At 34.9% G+C, this 20,323-nt stretch overlaps 3 protein-coding genes and 1 pseudogene across 3 annotated transcripts; 1 reads left to right on the top strand and 3 right to left on the bottom strand.

Annotated features, from left to right (window-relative positions):
- Positions 1–1,193: 1,193 nt before the first annotated feature.
- On the bottom strand, positions 1,194–4,762 carry LOC132308551 (cytochrome c oxidase copper chaperone 2-like). Its single transcript, XM_059806661.1, has 2 exons — positions 4,413–4,762; positions 1,194–1,730 (listed from the first exon to the last, which is right to left on the bottom strand). Exon 2 carries the CDS (start codon positions 1,690–1,692, stop codon positions 1,450–1,452), a length of 243 nt encoding a protein of 80 aa, XP_059662644.1. The 5' UTR covers positions 1,693–1,730; positions 4,413–4,762; the 3' UTR covers positions 1,194–1,449.
- Positions 4,763–6,714: 1,952 nt separating this feature from the next.
- Positions 6,715–7,809, bottom strand: LOC132309967 (F-box/kelch-repeat protein At3g06240-like). The gene has a single exon (XM_059808215.1). It carries the CDS (start codon positions 7,807–7,809, stop codon positions 6,715–6,717), a length of 1,095 nt encoding a protein of 364 aa, XP_059664198.1.
- A 7,263-nt stretch (positions 7,810–15,072) lies between these two features.
- Positions 15,073–15,708, bottom strand: LOC132309968 (elongation of fatty acids protein 3-like). Its single transcript, XM_059808216.1, is given in 1 exon segment — positions 15,073–15,708. A coding segment is annotated over 1 exon segment (630 nt). The 5' UTR covers positions 15,703–15,708.
- Positions 15,709–16,128: 420 nt separating this feature from the next.
- LOC132308552 (tubulin beta-8 chain-like) lies at positions 16,129–18,703 on the top strand (annotated as a pseudogene).
- The last annotated feature ends 1,620 nt before the right edge of the window (positions 18,704–20,323 follow it).

Below are 20,323 nucleotides of genomic sequence, written 5' to 3' on the forward strand. Positions count from 1 at the left end.
TAATAAGAATATTTTTTTGGGACAATTTAACAAAATGAATGTTTTCAAGTGATAATTGTATCATTTTTTTTTTTTCCTTTATAGAAGTAATTGAAATGTGAGTGTTATTTTGTGAAGTTCAAATATCATTTTCTCGTAGAATCCAAAATCTTTTGTGTGTTCACTGGGGACTAGTACAAATGTAAAAAAATTATGAACCAAAATCATCTCCACCTCATACTAGGGAGGTTTGGAATAAGACCAAAATCATCTCCACTTCATCCAAAATCTTGTGTGTTCATTGTTCTCTTTAATAATATATCAGACAAAAGAAAGCACACAACAATAGAATGTACGCAAAATTTATGACTCCATAACCAAGAGCAGCCCTAATAAGCAACGACAATGATCATGGAAGTTCTATTCTTGCAGCTACGTCAAGACTCTGGTGATGGAGTTTCCAGCAGCCGAGCACAATGGCAAATGCAAGTGTGGTGCCAGCTGCTCTTGTGTGAATTGCACATGCGGTCAGTGAGCACTGAAAAGCAATGTGATTAGAGTTCACTTGTGTGGCTCTGTTATATAAGTAAAATTGTAGTGAATAATAACTTTGTGCGTCCCTGTATTAATGCTTTGTCCTGGTGATTGTTGGGTGAAATATGAATGTCGACCGTGTATGTGTGTCCTACATATATTACACACACACATATATATAGCTATGTACTTTCACATTTCACACCTCATTCAAATTTTAAAACCAGGTACACCAGCAAATAATGGAAGTGGTTTTGATTAGATGACTATAGTTATTGCAAATGAATACAGAATCATAATACTTGCAAAAAGAGGAAAAAAAAAAAAAAATAGCGAATAACAATTTTCACTAAACCTTGCAATCAATCAAATACAAAATAAGTATCAACCCCCAGTAGCCAGGAAGCAATTTCTGAACTCCGTTACGGTTTCATAAAGATTTGAAACAACGCCACGCTCTGCTCATTCCATCACCAAAAGCTAGCATATATATATATATATATAGAAACATCCACAGATTGTTGTTGTTGCTGATGATAATGATATAATACAGCAATTACCCTTGAAACTTATAGAAGGTTTTTCATCTGAACTCATTAATGTATTTGGCCAGGTTGTTTATATAAGAAAGAGATAAATAGTCCAGTCTGAAAAAGCAGTCCCACAATATAATTCACCTGTAAGAGCCAAGAGAAGCTTTCCATAATTTATTCCTGAACTTTCAATGAGACAGATCTCATCTAGTGCATGTATAATCATAAACAAGTAAATGAACATATAATATAATTCGTGTGCAACAGTCAGAAGCTTTCCATAATTTATTCGTGAATTTTCAACGAGAAAGAGATCATCTAGTGTATGTATAATCCTGAAATAAACAGGTTCTACAAAATAGTTTCATCTTCCATTTTATCAATTTGGTTATCTTCATCAATTTCAAACATTGAAGCCTTCGGAACGAAGGCATTTAAGGTGAGCATCAATCCATTTTGAGCATGCAGCTTCGCCATGTTCCACTACGCATTCATCCCTCAGCTTCTTGGTGTCAGGGCAAGCACAACAGATCTTCTTCTTTGGCTTTGAATTTGACCCAGATGCTGTCATGGTTAATCCTTCGTTCTTCTGCGACACTGACAAGGTTATGGCGGAAGAAGGGTTCTGTGTTGGCAGCCCACCCATTATCACAGGTACCGGTAGAATATTGAGATTAAAGGAAGCTGCAGGTACAAATGAAACAAAAAAGTTTGTAAAAAAAATATCTTTTTTCTAGAGAAAAGGCAATCAATTCTAAAGATATACTGAGATTAATAGAAGCTGCTTGCACCAAAGAACCAAAAGTGTACAAAACATCCTCAAGAAAAGTACACGTTATTTAGAATAGCCTAAAATCCTGCATATTATCATACTCTTACATGACTCACATCAAATAATACTAACTTAAAGCATTGCTAAGAGAGTCAGTTTTTGGGTAAAAGCTTCACATCATAAATGAACATATATCAAGGTTACCTCCGCAGGCTATTCTTCCTTTTCTTCAAAGTTTAATTCGATTACAAAATAAATAAATAAAAATTTAAGTTAATACGCATTATAATACCATGTACATCTGGTAATTTCTTTTGTCCCCAAATGATCTTAACATTGTTAAACCATGCAGAACCAAGTTCTTGCATATTCCCATCGTATCGTTTCTTTATAAAATATAAGAAAATAAAATAATTTAAAAAAAGAAACCCTTACAGAAGTAAGAACAAGTTGAAAGTAAAACAAATTTAAACAAAATTAAAAGGATTTATTGTTCAGCTAAACTCTTACCATTTATTTATATAAAGCAGCATAATAACAAGTTGAACGTATAGACAAGACACTTCATGGATTAGTAACACAATTAAAACCTTAACAAAACCAAAACAAGGGAAAGTAAGTCTATTTTCATTGGCCCAATTTCCCATCACTAAAAGAACTATGATACACTTGCAGATCTTATCTATCTATCACGAGGACTGTACGACTATATGAAATGATGCCTTCTTAATGTGGCTCTTTCCAAATTATCTAAACTACCGACCATCACAGCAATCAATGTAGAGGAATCTGAGCTCATACATGGTTATTTATGAGTGGCTTTTATATTACCATATACTCGATTTTTTGGCTGACAATTTCCTTGCTGAGAGGTGCTCAACTGAAATAGATGGTAAAGATCTGTACTAGAAATCTAAAAATAATGCGACTAGCAAAAATCCTTCAAAAGGAAATGTGAATGCAAAGAAAAGAATTCAAATAGGTACATGTATTGTTATGCCAATGGGCTTAGAATAACTTGAACAGAATGCTTCAGTTATTGACAACATCCAGGATGATTCATGAATAATATTGATTGGTTTCTAAGTTCTTAGTTTATGGAAAATAATAGCTACAACTTGACACCATTCATTAAATTACCAAAGAAACAAGCCTGATGGATTGTTAACTTGGTTTTTTTCTGTTCCATTTTAATTTTCTGAATTTGTTCTTTAAATTTCTATGATGTTTCATAATTCATAGATGATATAAAACATCTCCCAACCCAAAATTTATATTATGTTTCTAAAAGGAATTATGACAACAAAAATAAATAAATAAATAAACTCTCAAAGAAACAGAGTTACAGCAGGCACCTGAGGAGGAAGGACACAAGACACAACTTTGCTATTTCACAAAATGGTTGCTCTAAGACTCAAACTCACGCCAATGTCACGATGTTCAAGCATTTATTGCCAAACTAGGCAACGACTAGAGTCACTAGACTACACAAATAATTATTTTCTATTTATAGAGTAGAAACTAAAAGACAGAGATGTATATAACTCCATCTTTATATTAACAGACGATCAATAATCATTTTATTTTGCATTGATGTCTCCAAAAAAAAAAAAAAGGCTCAGTTGACCCGTGGTAAACATTGGTGTGGACTTGGTCCAGCGGAACTTTTGTGGCATTTTATCAATAATACACTGTACACAGGCAAACCACATAGGCGCGCGCGCGCAAAAAATAAATAAATAACCATAAAAATAAAAATCAGGAAGGCATAAATTCGTGTAAAAGGGCTAAATACACAGTCAACAAAGTTAATTTTAAATAAATGACCAACTCCAGTCAAATCAATCCGATCTGAAATACTGAAAAAGAATAAAATGGAATACAATTTTAATTTACACAGAACTATTTGAATTCAATATAGAATCAAAGAAACAGAACTTACATACACATTCACACACACACACACACACACACACACACACAAAACTTTTAATTCTACAAACAATTGGGTAAACAAAAAATTGAATGTTAAGGGAAGCAATCAAGAAGAAGAAAACGATGGTGACTGCAATGGTTGATATAGGAGAGTCACGTACCTGAATGAAGGATGGAGGATGGAAAGATATACAAAGAGATACAAGAGTTGATGGGGAAAAAAAATATAAAACCTATAGCTGCTTAGTAAAGTTGTTACGTATTTAAGGACGACACTCATTCGGAATTACATAGAATTATTCATGATACTATATAAAAGAAAGATAAATCTATATAATTTTTATTTTAAATTTTCCCAATTTCAGCACAAGAAAATTCAATGAATTACTAGCAATCTTATACATTCACAACTAAAATGTGGCAACCATTAAAGCGAAAAAGATGGATTGCAATTCATTCCACCAGATGAAAGATATTTTCATTACTTCACGGATCGGTTTGGTTCGGATTGAAGGCCCTCACGGATCGGTTCCGTTTCAATTTTTACCAATCCGTGGGGACCGGTTCGGCTTGATCTTTATCCCCAAACCGAACCGATCTGAACCGTGATCAGGCCTAATGACGATGATAGGGGCGAAGGACAAGACCAAGAGATGTACCTGACTGGCGATTTCACCAGTGACTCGTTGGAGAAGTGGAAGAGCTTCACTCGCAACGCAGACCAACTTCGAATCGGCTACAGAGTTGAGACCGAGAATAGAGATGGAGGCGATTCGGGAGTTGCAGAGAGAGAGAGGGGGGGGGGGGGGGGGCAAGTTCAGAATTAAGAACGAGAATAGAGATGTTGAGAACGAACATAGAGATAGAGGCGATTGGGGAGTTGCAGAGAGAGAGGAGGGGGAGGGGAGGAAGTTCAGAGTTGAGACCGAGAATAGAGATAGAGGCGAATGCGGAGGCTGAAAGAAACCTAGGGCTCGGATGAGTGAGATTGGTAAAGATAGAAATAAATGGTAAATTAAGGAAATAAAAAAGTGAAATAATATTAGGGCGGCAACTTTTTCCCCACTAAATTTCGCACTTACCAGCGCTTTTAAAGAGAGCGTTGGTATAAACATTCCTATACTAGCCTTGGTCCAATACTGGGAGATAAGGACACAGAGTCCGTCAGCAACATGTAAGGCTTAAATTGCCTTAAGAATATAATATTTAATAATATTCATATCAGTCCAAGTTTTTTATTTATTATTATTATTTTATTATTTTAATTTATCTGTTTAATTAAATATTGAGTTAAATATTTAATTAATTATCTTGTAATATATTAATAATTATCTTATGACATATTAATATAAGATTAGTTATATTTTAAATATAAGTTGAAGTATATAATTTTCAAACAATTTTATGACAAATTTATTCTTTGTGTAATTTTTATTATATTAATACAACGGATAGTGAATCATAGATCACCAAAACTCGTGCAAAATATTATGGGTATATCTACCTACATAGACAAAGTAAGAAAAACATTTAATCACCCATGGTACTTTTTAAAAGACCAAGGCAAAAGAATAAAAGCAAAATTGCATATGCAGGCATATTATTAGTATATGTGTGCGTGGAGAGATATAAAAAAGAAAACAAACTAATGAAAAATCGCAGTTTGATTGTGGACCAGTCCACGTAAACAGATTTACCATCAGTTCAATCATGTAACACATATTTAAGAAAGAAAAAATGGTAAGAATACATGCACAGATGCAATCAATGTATAGTTATATAACTCATACAAAAATATACGTAGTCGGTTAGCTGAAAATCAAACCCTACAAATGCAACTACACAAATTGAGGAGGACGTTAATCAAATTAAGAAGGCAAAGTACAATTAACTCTCCTTGGGACTTTTCTAATCAACTCTCTTTATCTAATTTTTTACCAAAAAATCCCTCCAACTATTGGAATGGGGGTAAAAAAATGAATGTTTGCACAAAAATGTTCTTATTACTATTTTATTTAAATCTTAATTCATCCAAATTATTAAAAAACATATCTCACAAATTGTAAATAATATATGCACAGAAAGCTTATAAAATAGAAATTTCAGAAATATAAGAATTTTGCAACAAGTGCCCTTTGAGAGAAATGGATAATTTAAGATTTGAAAAAAAAAATTCTATCACATTTTGGGGTATGCAGCATTTCGAAGTTCCTCCAGTTGCAGCATTTTGTCATGGCGAAGTTATTATCCAAGAAAATAAAGTCAAACCATCTGCATTACCTGTAGTTGAGGATTGGGCAGAATATCAACAACAGTATGATGGAGGTCATACATTGTTCATAATTAGGCAAGTAAGCTTGGTGTACATTATAGTTCTTCAGTAATTAAGTTTATTGACTTCTTCTTGTCAATTACAAAGTTCAGTGATACTGCACATCTTGGTCCAAATCTAAGTTTTTTTAAATAAGGTTGCCAATCTTGGTCCAAATCTAAGTTTTTTAAAATAAGGTTGCCAACCGTCATGATTGGACCATGTGATTAGGAAATTTGAAACTAATGGTTCTGTTTTCACCGGGTTGTATGTTAGTGTACTTGGGATTGAACGTGTGAATGCCTTAAACTTGATTGCAGAGGTTGGTGTAAAAGGTAAAACCTCAAACTAGGGGTGTTTATATTTCTAGCTGTTACGCGCAGAGGGAGAAATTTTGTCATTTCAAACACGGTAAAAAGGGCAGATGCTAGAAACTCTTGCTAAAGTTCTAATGGTACTGTGCAGAAAGGATACAGAGTGAGCAATGGTTTAAGTGGTAAAAATTGATATCACCGTAAAGGAAAAGAGGTGGAACAGGTTAGAACCCCCCCACACACACAGCCAAAAAAAAAGGAATGCACTTTGAAGGAGTAAAATGCCATCATGGGTGATAAAAACTTTCATTCATTCCAGAGACACATAAATAACTGCTATGTTAGGATGCCATGGTTCATGAGCGGTGATAGGAGAGTATCTACATAGGTGATTGCATTAACATTAACAAACGGGGCATCGTCAACTACGACAAGGTCCCTAGAAGTTCCCTCACTTGTGTTGTATAAAACTAACAAGTCGAAGTTTATCAAACACATAGCTTCTTCTTCATCATTCCTCCTCCTCAAGGTAGTCAATGGCGGTAAGATATGGAAATAATATGGAAGTTTAATGTCGAGTTTAGCCCAAGATTGGTTCACCCCATATTCCTTCATAGCCCAGAATGCATTATCACCACCACATGCTACCATACAAAGGCATCCATCAAACACCCCTAGTCCCACTGCATCATTAAATCTGGTGAAGGAAGCCGCAGCAGGCAAAGGAATGGTCCAAAGTTTCTCATCCTCCAAACGAAAAACAGCAATCTCTGGCGGCTTGTCTGAACCACCCTCCAAACAAACCCAATGAATGGCTCCATTCAGCTGCGTCCCCTTCGATATAACACTATACTTAGTAAAGTCATGAACTTTTCTCCAACAAGAACAATTTCTCAGGGAATATGCATACATGCCATTGCCGCGGCTCATTTTCAGCAGTTTGTAATCATCAGAACAATGGTCATACACAAATCCAACCACGCCACCGCGGGGATGATCATCATCATCCCCGCAATCCCGTATCTGCTTGGACTCCCTCGTCGACGGATTGAATACACATATCAATCCAAACTCGTTCACCGTGCATATCAACCCATGACAGGAACCAATGATTTCCCACCTAGGATTAGGATTAATAATGTTCTTAAATAAAAAATCAATCTTTGATACTGTAACATCAATGTCGTCATTATCTGATGACCCGAAGCTTACCGTAAAGACACGAAGAGGGAAGAAGGGAGTGGCTACTAGTATCCGCTGTGTTTGGATGTTGGTGAGTGATTGATTGAGGTGGGCTTTGATGAAGTGGGGATCAGAGATCAGAGAGCGCCATCGCTTTGACACGCATTTGAATCGTAACAGAGCCTTCACCGGCAGTTTGGAGAGTATTTCAACAAGAAGATGTTGGGTAAGGTATGGCGTTCTAGGCATGGCTTCGCATGGCTCCTAATTTCTTCTTTTAATTTCTGCCGCCTTCATCATCTTACCAACACAGATGAAATCGGCAGTCAATTAGGCCCTGCTTCTTATGATTATCACCTCTACTTTTCTGAAACAAATCGCCACCGACAGAGAAAGAGAGGAGCCTGAGGTTTTGCAGAGGAGTGAAGGAGGCGTGTATGTGTATGTGTGTGTGTGTGTGTGTGTGTGTGTGTGTATCTGGTTGGGAATGGAAAAGATGAGAAATGGCGCTAGGGTTCCGAGTTAGAGACAGAGAGAAATTGGTCAAAGGATATATATTAATATATATGGATAATTACAATGACCTCTGAAGTTTCAACCTACCTCTTGTTTGTCAAATAATATCAGTATTTTTAATTTGTAAATTTCCATTCTACCCTTGAGACATTAATATACATGGATAATTACAATGACCTCTGAAGTTTCAACCTACCTCTTGTTTGTCAAACAATATCAGTATTTTTAATTTGTAAATTCCCATTCTACCCTTGAGACATGTAAATAAAGTAATTAAAATGCCTAAAATACTACAATAAAACTCAAAATTCAAATCCAAAATGTTTTTTTTTTTTTTTTTTTCTCAATTTTCTCATGTTTAATTCTGTTTCCTTTTCCAAAAAAAATAAATAAATAAAGGTTTTTGTTGCCGGCGTCATGGTTGCCTAATGATGGTGGTGTGGTTGACGGAGACAAGTCCAAGGCACCACCACGTTGACACAGCCCCAACCCAGACACCACTGTCATCCCTCCATCGCCATCACCACCAACATACTAATCCCTGAAAAATCTACCATCAAGCCAACCCAAGACCCAAAGTTGTTCACAATTACCGTCGCTGGATCGGGTCACCAACACCACCACGTCATTGCCGATAAGTTTAGTGCACCGCCCGCCCGCCCAACCACCGAGAAGCTATTCTCTTCAGCCATCCTTGCTCATTATCTCTCCCTATCCAAATATTTCTATCTCTAAGTATATTTCAGAGAATGCAATTGATGATGCAAATGTGAAAAGGATAGAAAGAAATTTGGTGTCGCCAGAATAGGAAAATCAAAGAAAATGAAAGTTGAAACCAAAAGTTAAGTCATTGAAATGAATAAATTAATTAAAAAGTTAAAGAAATAAAAAAGGGTCAAATATTTTAGGAACTACAGGCGAAGCAACAACGAAGGGAAACTCCGGCGAAGCAACAGCGAAGGCAAGGATTGCACCACGGCACCACCACAACCTGTAGCTTCACCACCGTCATCCTCTCTCAAACTGAAATGGGTCTCTCTTCTTGTCCCAAAAATGGGTTTGCAAAAGGTTAGATAGAGGAAAGAGTGTAAAGAAACACTTTGGGCCTTTTTATCTTTTCAAAATTTATTGTATTTGCAATAAAATATAATATAGATATAATAAAGGTAGAAAAGTAATTTTGATAGAACTGTTAATCCCATCCATCCAAGAGCTCTGGCTAGGGAGGTCGTTGTAATATAAAAAACTAAGAAGGGAGTTCAGTTGATGAAACCTCAAGGTCAGTGTAATATATACATGGTCCTAGGGTTCTCCGAGTTACCCATACTTTTTGTTTGTTTTTTAAAGATGGCTGGTCTTATATTTAAATGGATTGGACTGGATGGGCTTGAGTTTTAAGTTGAAAATATAAAGTCCGGCCTGGTCTTTTATTTAAATGGATTGGATTGGATTGGCTGGGCTTGATTTTTAAGTTTTTTTTTTAGTTAAAGACTTGATTTATAAGTTAAAACTAAAGAATTGCGCCTGAAATTACGCATATACAGAGTGTATATATATATATATATATATATATATATATATATATATTTTACACACACATACAAAATTACGAGCTCATTGATTAAAGACCTCATTTACCAACATGTTCACAAATTAAATAATCAAGTATACAGAGTGTGTGTGTGTGTGTATATATATATATATATATATATATATAAATTTTACACACACATACAAAATTACGAGCTCAATGATTAAAGACCTCGTTTACCAACATGTTCACAAATTAAATAATCAAGTAGAGGAGTATTTGAGATTGGTTCACACACATATTTTTTAATTTGGGCTCAGTCCACTAATCAACTAATTGAACATGAACCAAATTTTTAACGACTTAAACTCGAGTTGTTTATCAAAAATTTAACTTATTTGTAGTCTAAAATGTTTTAATCTTAAATTAAATTCCATGTGAGACATGAATTTTTTTTTTTGGTATGAGACTATTGTCTGACAATAAAACAATCAAAACATAATAGTAATTATTTACGTTTTTAATTCTAAGTTTATCTTTTATAATGATTAAATTTATCTTTATATTTATATTTATATTGAATATAATTTTTTTTATATTGACTATTACTTACGTAATAGCACAATACGTTTTTACTAGTATATTATAGAAGTGTTAGAAGATGAAGTGGACGGTGATGACATCATTGATTTTTCGTAAAGAGACCTGCCACTGATATGTTGTACTTGTGTCTCAAGCGCCAATATCATATTGAAAGAAGCTATCAACGATCTCTTCCTGTTTTTGACAAACAAAGTCTTGCAAGAAAAAAATTGAAGAAAAAACATATATTAAGATTGAAAATGGCAGTGGTCAAAGATCATATAGTCATCGACAATGAAAAGTGGCAAATCTAGAAGAGCCACATATATGTCTTTGCAAATTGTTAATTTGAAAAAATGAAAAAAGTATACTAACAAATATGTAAAGTACAGATGTACGTCTTTGCAAATTTAATAAATGGATTAAATTTTCATCTTGCATCAAGATTTTTGGAGCAATTCTTTTCTTCAATCTGAGTTGTTTACTAAGGATCAATATTGTTTTACATTGACAATAATGTATTAAGGATAAATATTGTATATAGCTTACATTATCTTCACTAACAAATATATTCGTATATATATATATACTCTTACAAGTAAGCCATATCTATAAAGATTTGTGTACTTACGAGTGGTACACATAAATCTCACAAGAAGTTTTTGTGAGTGGTACACATGAACTTCTTATGAGTGGTACACATGAAATCCTAAACTAAGATCCTAATTGAAATTAATTGTAGAACTTGTTGTGAGATTTATATGTACCACTCGCAAGTGCACGAATCTTTATAGATATGGCTTACTTGTAAGAGTGTTGTACCCAATGGACTTGTGTAAATTAAGTTTGTCAACAGATTTATTAAATTCCAAATTAACTTAAAAGTAGGATAATCAAATTGTGATGATTTATTCTAAATTAACTAAGTAGAAAAATAAAATGAGAACAATAATTAAATAGGATGAAGAAAATAGAGAGAGCACTAGAGGCATAACTTCACCACTAACTTTGCACCACCAATCAATTGTATTAATTTATTGAAAATATAACATATAATATGCATAGGAAATTAATCATGATTACAAGCACATATTGATTCAGTTAGAAGATAATATAATTTAAAGCTAAGTATAGACTATCTTCGATTGGCATAAACCATCTACTTAACTATTTTATTCTAGGGTGTAGTATGGTCTATCTTTTTTAGGCATAATCTATCAAATCTCTAACATTATATTAAGAGAAAAATCATTGTATAATCATCTCATTCACAACTACAAGAAATGAATGAGTTGTGTTCAATCACAAGATTCAGATATTTAAGACAAGATAGAAAAATATTTGTAATTGAATTAAAACTTTAAAACCGATTCTTATTGGAAAGTCAATTAAAAGTCCTATAAATTATACAATCATGCATGATTATAATTGTTTTCCAATAAATAAATATAATCAAACCAGTGGTGCTAAGTTAGGGTTACATCACAACCCTAGCAAAGCGTTTAGCCAAACATGACTGGAGTGGAATTTTTCATGGTTGAGGAAGACATCTTCACCGCTATGTTTTGATCCATTCTTTCTTCTGAATGCTTCTACTCTAATCTCAGCCTCAAGCTCCTTTATATCATGCTCTAATGATGTAGAGAACTCCTTTTAAATAAGAGAAGATCAGCCCAAAAATTCTTTTTTTCACATAGAAGACATATATGGAAAATCTGCCAAACAAGGATTCCAAAATTCGTACATATTTCCATTCCAGTTTTGACAAGGTAAACAGCTATTTTATGAAATCCTTATGAAATACAAAATTGTAGCTCTTCCAATTTCCTTGCAATTATTGTGAGAATTTAGCTATTTTAACACTCAAGGAAAGAGATAAAGACAGATTATCAAAATGGGTTCAAGTTACCAATTTTGGAGAAAGTTTCCTAATTGTAGAAGAATTCTTCCTTTTCTTTTTCTTTCCATTCTCATCAACTTTGTGGCTTCTCTTGTACTCTTTTTTAAGTCTAATTAAACTTGGATCTTTATCATTGCTCGGTTCCAATGTCATATGTTAAAGCTCGAAATCACTGGCCTTGATTGATTTTATAATTAAAGCTTTGAAATAAATAAAAATAATAAAACAATGTAAAATCACAAATAAATTACAGTTAAGAGAATAAAATATGCAAGTAAATGGACTAAAATGTGTAACATTCAGCATCTAATAGCCATCTGTTGGTCTCATTGAAATTAGGCATCCATTATTACTCAATCAACTGATTTCATTCTAGTCTCATCACGTTGGTTTGCTTATTAAAACAATAGAAGCTTGTGAAAACTATTGCTTTTATGGTAGTTAATTAATAGTTGCTCAATGAAGATGGGAATGCAGGAGGAGACCTCGTGGTGTGTGATTTTATTATTATTTTTTTTTTTTGGTATAATTGAGCAATTCTTAGTTGATGCCCAGACCTCTTGGACACACATTACTCATTTTAGCAACTTTTAGTACTTTTTATTTGCCTTTCCCTTCTAATCACTCCGGACTTCAATGTTTGACAAAGATAGGTCATGTATATAGGGTGGTGGGGAGTGTAAAATAATTTACTGAGAATTAAAGATTTAAGTTATTTCTGTTGAGTATAAATATTTTTTTTTTCTTTATAAATATTTTATCGCAACCAAATATATATATATATATTTTATTCAAACAGCCAGAGCCTAAGATGAAAAAAGTTGCACAATATTATAGTTAACCTAGGAATTTAAGGGATTATATGAGTCAATTGTGTGCCATGAATGAAAATGTTTCACTTTTGTCCTTGAAACCTGATTTATGTGCTACATAAAAGAAGTGACCATGCACATGTGGCTAGTTGTTTCCTTTTCAAACCCATTACGCCAAGCCGAGTGATGTAACTCTTTGGCATCCCACAAAACTTGAAATTAAAATCTTTTACAAATCACACTTTGAATGAATGCTCCCATTTTCTATTTCTCTGAGATCAACAGTAGATTACAAAATTAGAATTTCGATTTCAAAATTACAAGATAAGTCATTAATGCGCAATATTTGTGTGACCGTAAAAGTCTAGTCTATTGCACGTGATCTTCATAATCACAAAGTCAGCAAAGAAGTTTTTTACAGTAAATTTTAAATCCGTAATCTCTGTCCCAAAAAAACAATTTAATTTAATACTGTATATATATAATTACTGTAATATACACAAAATTAATAATTGGCCAAAATCATTTAAAGGATAGTGGGTCCCGTTCCTAAGCGGAGCTTCGCGGTGCTCAAACGGCTAGACGTTATATGAGGCGCGGTCCATACCCACAAATATGTATTTACATTATTCACATTTCACAAAAAGTCTTACAAAAAACTCTTCCTCGTCCGCCACCGGTACCTATTCAAACCCTAAATTCAAGTTGAAGATAAATCTTTGTTGTGAGATTTATATGTAACAGTTGCAAGTGCACGAATTTTTGTAGATATGACTTACTTGTAAGAGTGTTGTACCCAATGAACTTGTATAAATTAAGTTTGTCAACAGATTTATTAAATTTCAAATTAACTTGAAAGTAGGATAATCAAATTGTGATGATTTATTCTAAATTAACTAAGTAAAAAAATAAAATGAGAACAATAATTAAATAGGATGAAGAAAATAGAGAAAGAATTAGGGGAATGATTTCACCACTAACATCACACCACTTGTCAATTGTATCAATCTATTGGAGATATAACATATAACATGCATAGGGAATTAATCATGACTACAAACACATATTAATTCAGTTAGAAGATAATATAATTTAAAGCTAAGCATGAACTATCTTCGATTGGCATAAACCATCTACCTAACTACTTTACTCTAGGGTGTAGTATGGTTTATCTTTTCTAGGCATAATCCATCAAATCTCTAACATTATATTCAGAGAAAAATCATTGTGTAATCATCTCATTCACAACTGCAAGAAGTGAATGAGTTGTGTTCAACCACAAGATTCAAAAATTTAAGACAAGATAGAAAAATATTTGTAATTGAATTAAAACGTTAAAACCGATTCTTATTGAAATGTCAATTAAAAATCCAATAAATTACACAATCATGCATGATAATAATTGTTCTCCAATAAATAAATACAATCAAACCAGTAGTGTTAAGCTAAGGCTACATCACAACCCTAGCAAAGCGTTTAGCCAAGCATGACTGGAGTAGAATTCTTCATGGTTGAGAAAGACATCTTCACCGCCAAAGATTGATCCCTTTTTTTCTACCAAACATAGCCTAAGAGAGTTTGTAAAAATTGCGGGCCTACGTAAGTTGTGTTACTTGTCTATCCAAAAAAAAAAATCGTAAAATTGTATAAAAAAATCCCAAAATATTTAAATTTGTTGACTTTTCTAAATTAATGTTTCCCAACTATTATTTGACACGTACACACGCCCAGTTATATTAGGTCATCTGCACACCACTTAAGCAAATTTTCATTTCAAAATTCAATTTCCGACCTAAAACAAAACGTCCCGTTAGAACTATTGCCGTTAAATCAGCCCTAAATCGAATAGCTAACGGAAACCGTTAACCCCAATTTTTACCCATCCATCTAATATAATAAAGGGATTTTTACGTATAAATGTATTTATGGGGCTATATTTACAGTATTATGTAGTCAAAGTACCATAGTTTCAAAAAAATGTAGTTGACCCAATTAATGATGTGGACATGAACTTTCACTGTTCACAATAATTTGTTACCCAAAATGACCTTTTCACTTTTTGAATCAAATAACCCTATTGCCCCTTATTTCTTTTCCGGCACAAAATATACCTTAATTGCAGCAGCAAAAATACACATCAAACATAGCCGATTTACTCCAATACCCAATCACTAAATTCCACCACCATCGGTAAGCTCTCCGTTCAGCAATCCAATCGCCACCCAGAATCTGTACCCGTAAACCACCGAATAGACCGAGCTCGTGACCAGAATCGCCAGAATTTGAAACGATTGAGAGAATTCGAGCCAGAGAAAGGTCATGAAAATCTGAATTGCTTAACTGAAGAATTAGAAGGAGAGTTTCCGTCGCCGGAGGACGGTGAAGTGGGTCCAGAAAGTGTGGAGGAACCGGGAAAGGTAGAAAATGTAAGACCAGAAGAAGACCCGACCTGAGGAGCAGGTGCCGAGAGGGAAGCAGAGGAGCCATTGGAAAGAGGTCTTGGAGAGGCGCCAAAACCACCGGGTGCCGCGGATCTCGGCAGCGGCGGAGAGGAGGATGTCGGCGAAGGTTGTGGCGGAGATGATGGCCATGGAGAGGCTGTAGAGAGCCGGGACGGGTCCGAGGGGAACGGGTCGGGTGCGGCGGAGGATGAGGAAGAGGTGGAGGAGGGAAAGGATGATATGGAGGGAGATAGAAGTGAAGAGGAAGGACCACGTGGAGCCCCGTGATTGGGAGTGGCTCCAATGGAAGTTGACGATGGATGGGTGCTCCGATAAGAAATAGGTGAGGCTCTGTATCATCGTTGACTGTGTGGTGGTGGTGTTCATTCCCATCACCGCCATGATGGGAATGAACAGGCGGCCGAGATGTGTCCTCAGGTTATTTTTTTTGAAAGAAATAGAAAACAGAGCAGCTTAAAAAAGACCTTATTATTTTTGGTGTTTATACGTCGACGGTGGTGGTTTAGTTTGTTCGTTCTCGGGAGAGAGATGGTGAACTGTGAAGGGTATTAGTGCCTGAAAAGAAACAGGGGCAGTAGGGTAATTTGGTTCAAAAAGTGAAGGGTCATTTTGAACAACAAAATATAATGAACAGTAAAAATTCATGTCCATGTCATTAATTTGGTCAATTACATATTTTTTTGAAACTATGGTACTTTAACTACATACTGTAAATACATTTATACGTAAAAATCCCTATAATAAATACTCCGTATCTCATTTCCCCCCATTTCACTGTAACCTTCTCTTCGTCGTCCTTTTTTTTGAATCTCTACTCCCTTCTGCAACTCTCTAGTTTTTCTCTCTACAAATCAATCGAAAATGCGTGAGATACTCCACATCCAAGGTGTCCAATGCGGCAACCAAATCGGGGCCAAGTTCTGGGAGGTGGTGTCCGCAGAGCACGGGATCGATTATACGGGAAGATACCAGGGAGACTTGGATCTCCAACTGGAGAGAGTGAACGTGAACTACAACGAGGCCAGTTGTGGACGATACGTCCCTCGGGCCGTTCTCATGGGCCTCGAACCCGGCACCATGGACAGCGTCCGATCCGGACCGTACGGGCAGATCTTCCGCCCCGACAACTTCGTCTTTGGCCAGTCCGGTGCCGGCAACAACTGGGCCAACGGCTACTACACCGAAGGTGCCAAGCTCATCGACTCCGTCCTCGACGTCGTCCTCAAAGAAGCCGAAAACTGTGATTGCCTTCAAGGTATATATATACACACACTAGGGCTAAACACACACACATATACATACATGCTTGTGTGTGATTTCTTTTATCTGAAAGGATGTTAGATTGTTTATTTTGGAATTTAATTTTCGGACTATTTGTTTGGGATTTAGGGTTTCAGGTGTGTCATTCACTGGGAGAGTTACGGACTCGGGGATGGGAACGCTGTTGATATCGAAGATAAGGGAGGAATATGCAGATCGGATGATGTTGACGTTCTCGGTGTTTCCATCGCCGAAGGTGTCAGATAAGGTGGTGGAGCCGTACAATGCTACTCTGTCTGTGCATCAGCTTGTTGAGAGCGCTGATGAGTGTATGGTTCTGGATAATGAGGCTCTCTATGATATCTGCTTCCGTACACTCAAGGTCTTCACTCCCAGTTGTAAGTTTCTCGCCTTGTTTTGGGCTGATTCATAGGGTTGCATTCATTTCCTGTGAGTTAGGGTTTCGAAGTTAATTGCCTTGTAGATAAAGACATCTCTAAGTCCTTTCCCAAACGCGCTTATAAATAAATAACGCCCTTAAACCCTACTGTTGTTACTTAATTGGCGAAGAACGCAAAGGCGGCAAAGCGAATATTTTCGTTTTTCTATCTTCATGTGGTTTTGGGTTTATATTACAGTTTTGGTAATTGTATATGTAAATTGTACGTGTTTTTTCAGGTCTATGCTTAGTTTACTTTCTTTAAGTTTGATACTTACCAGCGATGCGACTTTAGTTTCATCTTGAACTCTTGAATAAATAATATTGGGGATTTTCCTTTTACAGTTTTGGAAATTTTATTTTGATGTCATGTCTATCTTTAGTTTAAAAGAAATTTACTAGTGATGATGCGGGTTTCACGTTTCAGATGAAGACCGATATAATTTCTCCATCGATTATATTCCGGAAGACATTTTCTGCATACTAACAGTAAAGGCTATAATCAGATGTACCTCCCTATCTAAATTTTGGTATTCTGTAATCACAAACAAACGTTTCATGAGGAAACAACTGTCTCTCCATAACACTCCCGTTAGTATACGTCGAACCTACACTCCCAATGAAAGTGAACACTATTCACTAACCTATTAGAAGATGATGATAAGTTTGAAGATGAGGCAAACAAGCAGTTGCTGGAGTGTGAAGTTAACCCGGCATTTAGAATAATTGGTGTCTGCGGTGGCCTCGTGTGCATTGCAGATGATTTGCCCAGCAGAAGGAACAATGTTAAAATCTTTATTTGGAATCCTTCTATTCGGAAAGTGATACACCTACTGTAGAGGTTATGAAATATTAAGCTCATGTTTACCAATCTAGTGGAAAATAGCAAATAAATGTAAATTAAGATTTTAACATTGTTGCTTCTGCTGGACACATCATCTGCAATGCATACGAGGCCACAACAGACACCAATTATTCTAAATGCCGGGTTAACTTCAACTAGCTGGCGTTCACACTCCAGCAACCGCTTGTCTGCCTCATCTTCAAATTTATCATCTACTTCTAATAGGATAGTGAATAGTGTTCACTCTCATTGGGAGTGTAGGTTCGACATATTCCAACGGGAGTGTTATGAAACGTTTGTTTGTGATTACAGAATATCAAAATTTTCATCTGATTCGAGGTCTGCCGGACAGCTTGCTTGCACTTAAGCTTGTTTGGCCCTCATGACGATGGAATTCCCATCATGGTATATAATATCTTTTGCTTTGCTTTTATCAAATCTCTGTTGAAATTCTATTATTATTAATTTTTTTGTTTGTGTAGATTGTAAATTTATTATATGAACCTTTTCTGTAGAGTTTGGCATAATAATCTTTCTTACAAATTTAATAATATGCTTTTTATATGTACATCTTTTGCTGGACTTTATTTTTTTATATCAAATTGCTGTTGAAATTATTATACTTTGGAGATTATATAGGGGTTTTCTGTGATTGGTGTTAATCAGGCTGAGAAGATTGCTATTATGGTGGAAGCAGCCGATGTGAAAGTTGAGTCGTCCTGGCCGAGTTTGTTTGCTAAGCTTGTGGACAAGAAGAGCATTAATGATCTAATCATGAATGTTGGTTCGGGTGGTGCTGCTGCTGCCGCCCCTGCCGCTGCGGCACCTGCCGTCGAGGAGAAGAAGGTAGATTCTAATGCCAAAGTGTTTGGATCGCAATCTTGCTAGTTAGTTTCACATTTCTGATTATCTTTTGTTTTTAAAATATTGCAGGAAGAACCAAAGGAAGAGACTGAACAAGACTTGGGATTCTGTTTATTTGACTAGGAACTTATTTAGTTATGGATTCTGTCTGATAAGCCTCGATGTTTACGCTTTTATTTGCTTGTTAGGTTCGTCTTCATGATGTGAAAGAGACGGTTTTAAAAATGTTCGTCTTTGGTGTTCCAATGAATCTCAGATGAAATATTCTTCATTTTGTTATGAGTTTGCGGATGTTTTGTTGTCGTCTTTGCTTACATTCATGATGAATTTGCAGATGCTTTATCCTTTGCTTTGTGAACTTGATAGTTGATACCCAGCCTGAGAATTCTATTCAGTTACCTTGTTTGCTTATTATTGGTTTATTATAAATATTATTGTAACATATGTTGTTTGGCATTACATGTATGTATCAGGAAGTTCTATATGTCACACAGAAAATTACTTTAATTAAATTTGAATTTGCATGCATTCGTTGTAGTATGCAATGCTAGATGATAGAAACATAAAATGCGACCATACAAGGTCGGTCGCTGCATGTGCATCCAGATTAAAACTAAAGACAATACTAAACTTGTTGGGATTTATAGCAAATTCCTATTTGGATTAGAGTGACATATATTCCTGACGTTTCTGAAATATTTATGCTTTATAAAATTGGTGAATTCAATATATTATGTTTTGATTCATTATAGAATTGATAGTGTCCACTTGATTACAAGAGATATTTATATATGTATGTGATGGCGATCAATACATGAATATAAATAGTAATTATAAATAGTTCATAGTCGGTAATTATGGATGGACTAATAATTAATTAAGACTTGAACTGGATCCGCGTTAGATTGAGATATATTACGAGAGCCATCGTATGCATTACTTTGATTTATTCGGCGGATTCTTCGGGATCCTTAGACCGACACTTTAGGTAGTTGAGTAATTAATAGTTAGGGGGTTATATTTTTAATATTTGCATCATTACTACTTATATTTATTTTGTATTAATTATAGTTGATCACAAAGTAAATTCGAAGGCCTTCGTGTGTTTTTAGACAAAATAATTTATTATATATTTATTTATTTAAATTATTATTTTTGTCAAACAAATATTTTATTGTGATCGAGCCAGAAATAATCAAAGATACCAAAATAAATATATTAATTAAGTAGTCGGATTGATGGCTTTATTTATCCGATAACTAATTATGCATAGAGGGTTCAAAGTGCAATATTGACTTCGAGGTTATTTACTATTTAATTGGGGTTCAATTAATTTCTTTTAGTGGAGTAGAAATTAATTTATGAATTAATTGAATTGGGTTCATGGACCGGGCCAATTATTAATTCCTTGTAGCCAATAAAATAACAGGCCCAATGGATTCTCACTCATAACCCAACTTGATATTGGAATCATATTAGATTTAAGACATGTGAATTAGACATTGAGAATGATTAGTTGTTTCTTTTTTTTTATCTTTATGTTGCCTATAAAT

The sequence above is a fragment of the Cornus florida genome, unplaced genomic scaffold (genome assembly GCF_030987335.1).
Source record: "Cornus florida cultivar Cherokee Brave unplaced genomic scaffold, ASM3098733v1 CherokeeBrave_3.0.0_Hap2_Chr05, whole genome shotgun sequence".
In the NCBI taxonomy this organism is placed as follows: domain Eukaryota; kingdom Viridiplantae; phylum Streptophyta; class Magnoliopsida; order Cornales; family Cornaceae; genus Cornus; species Cornus florida.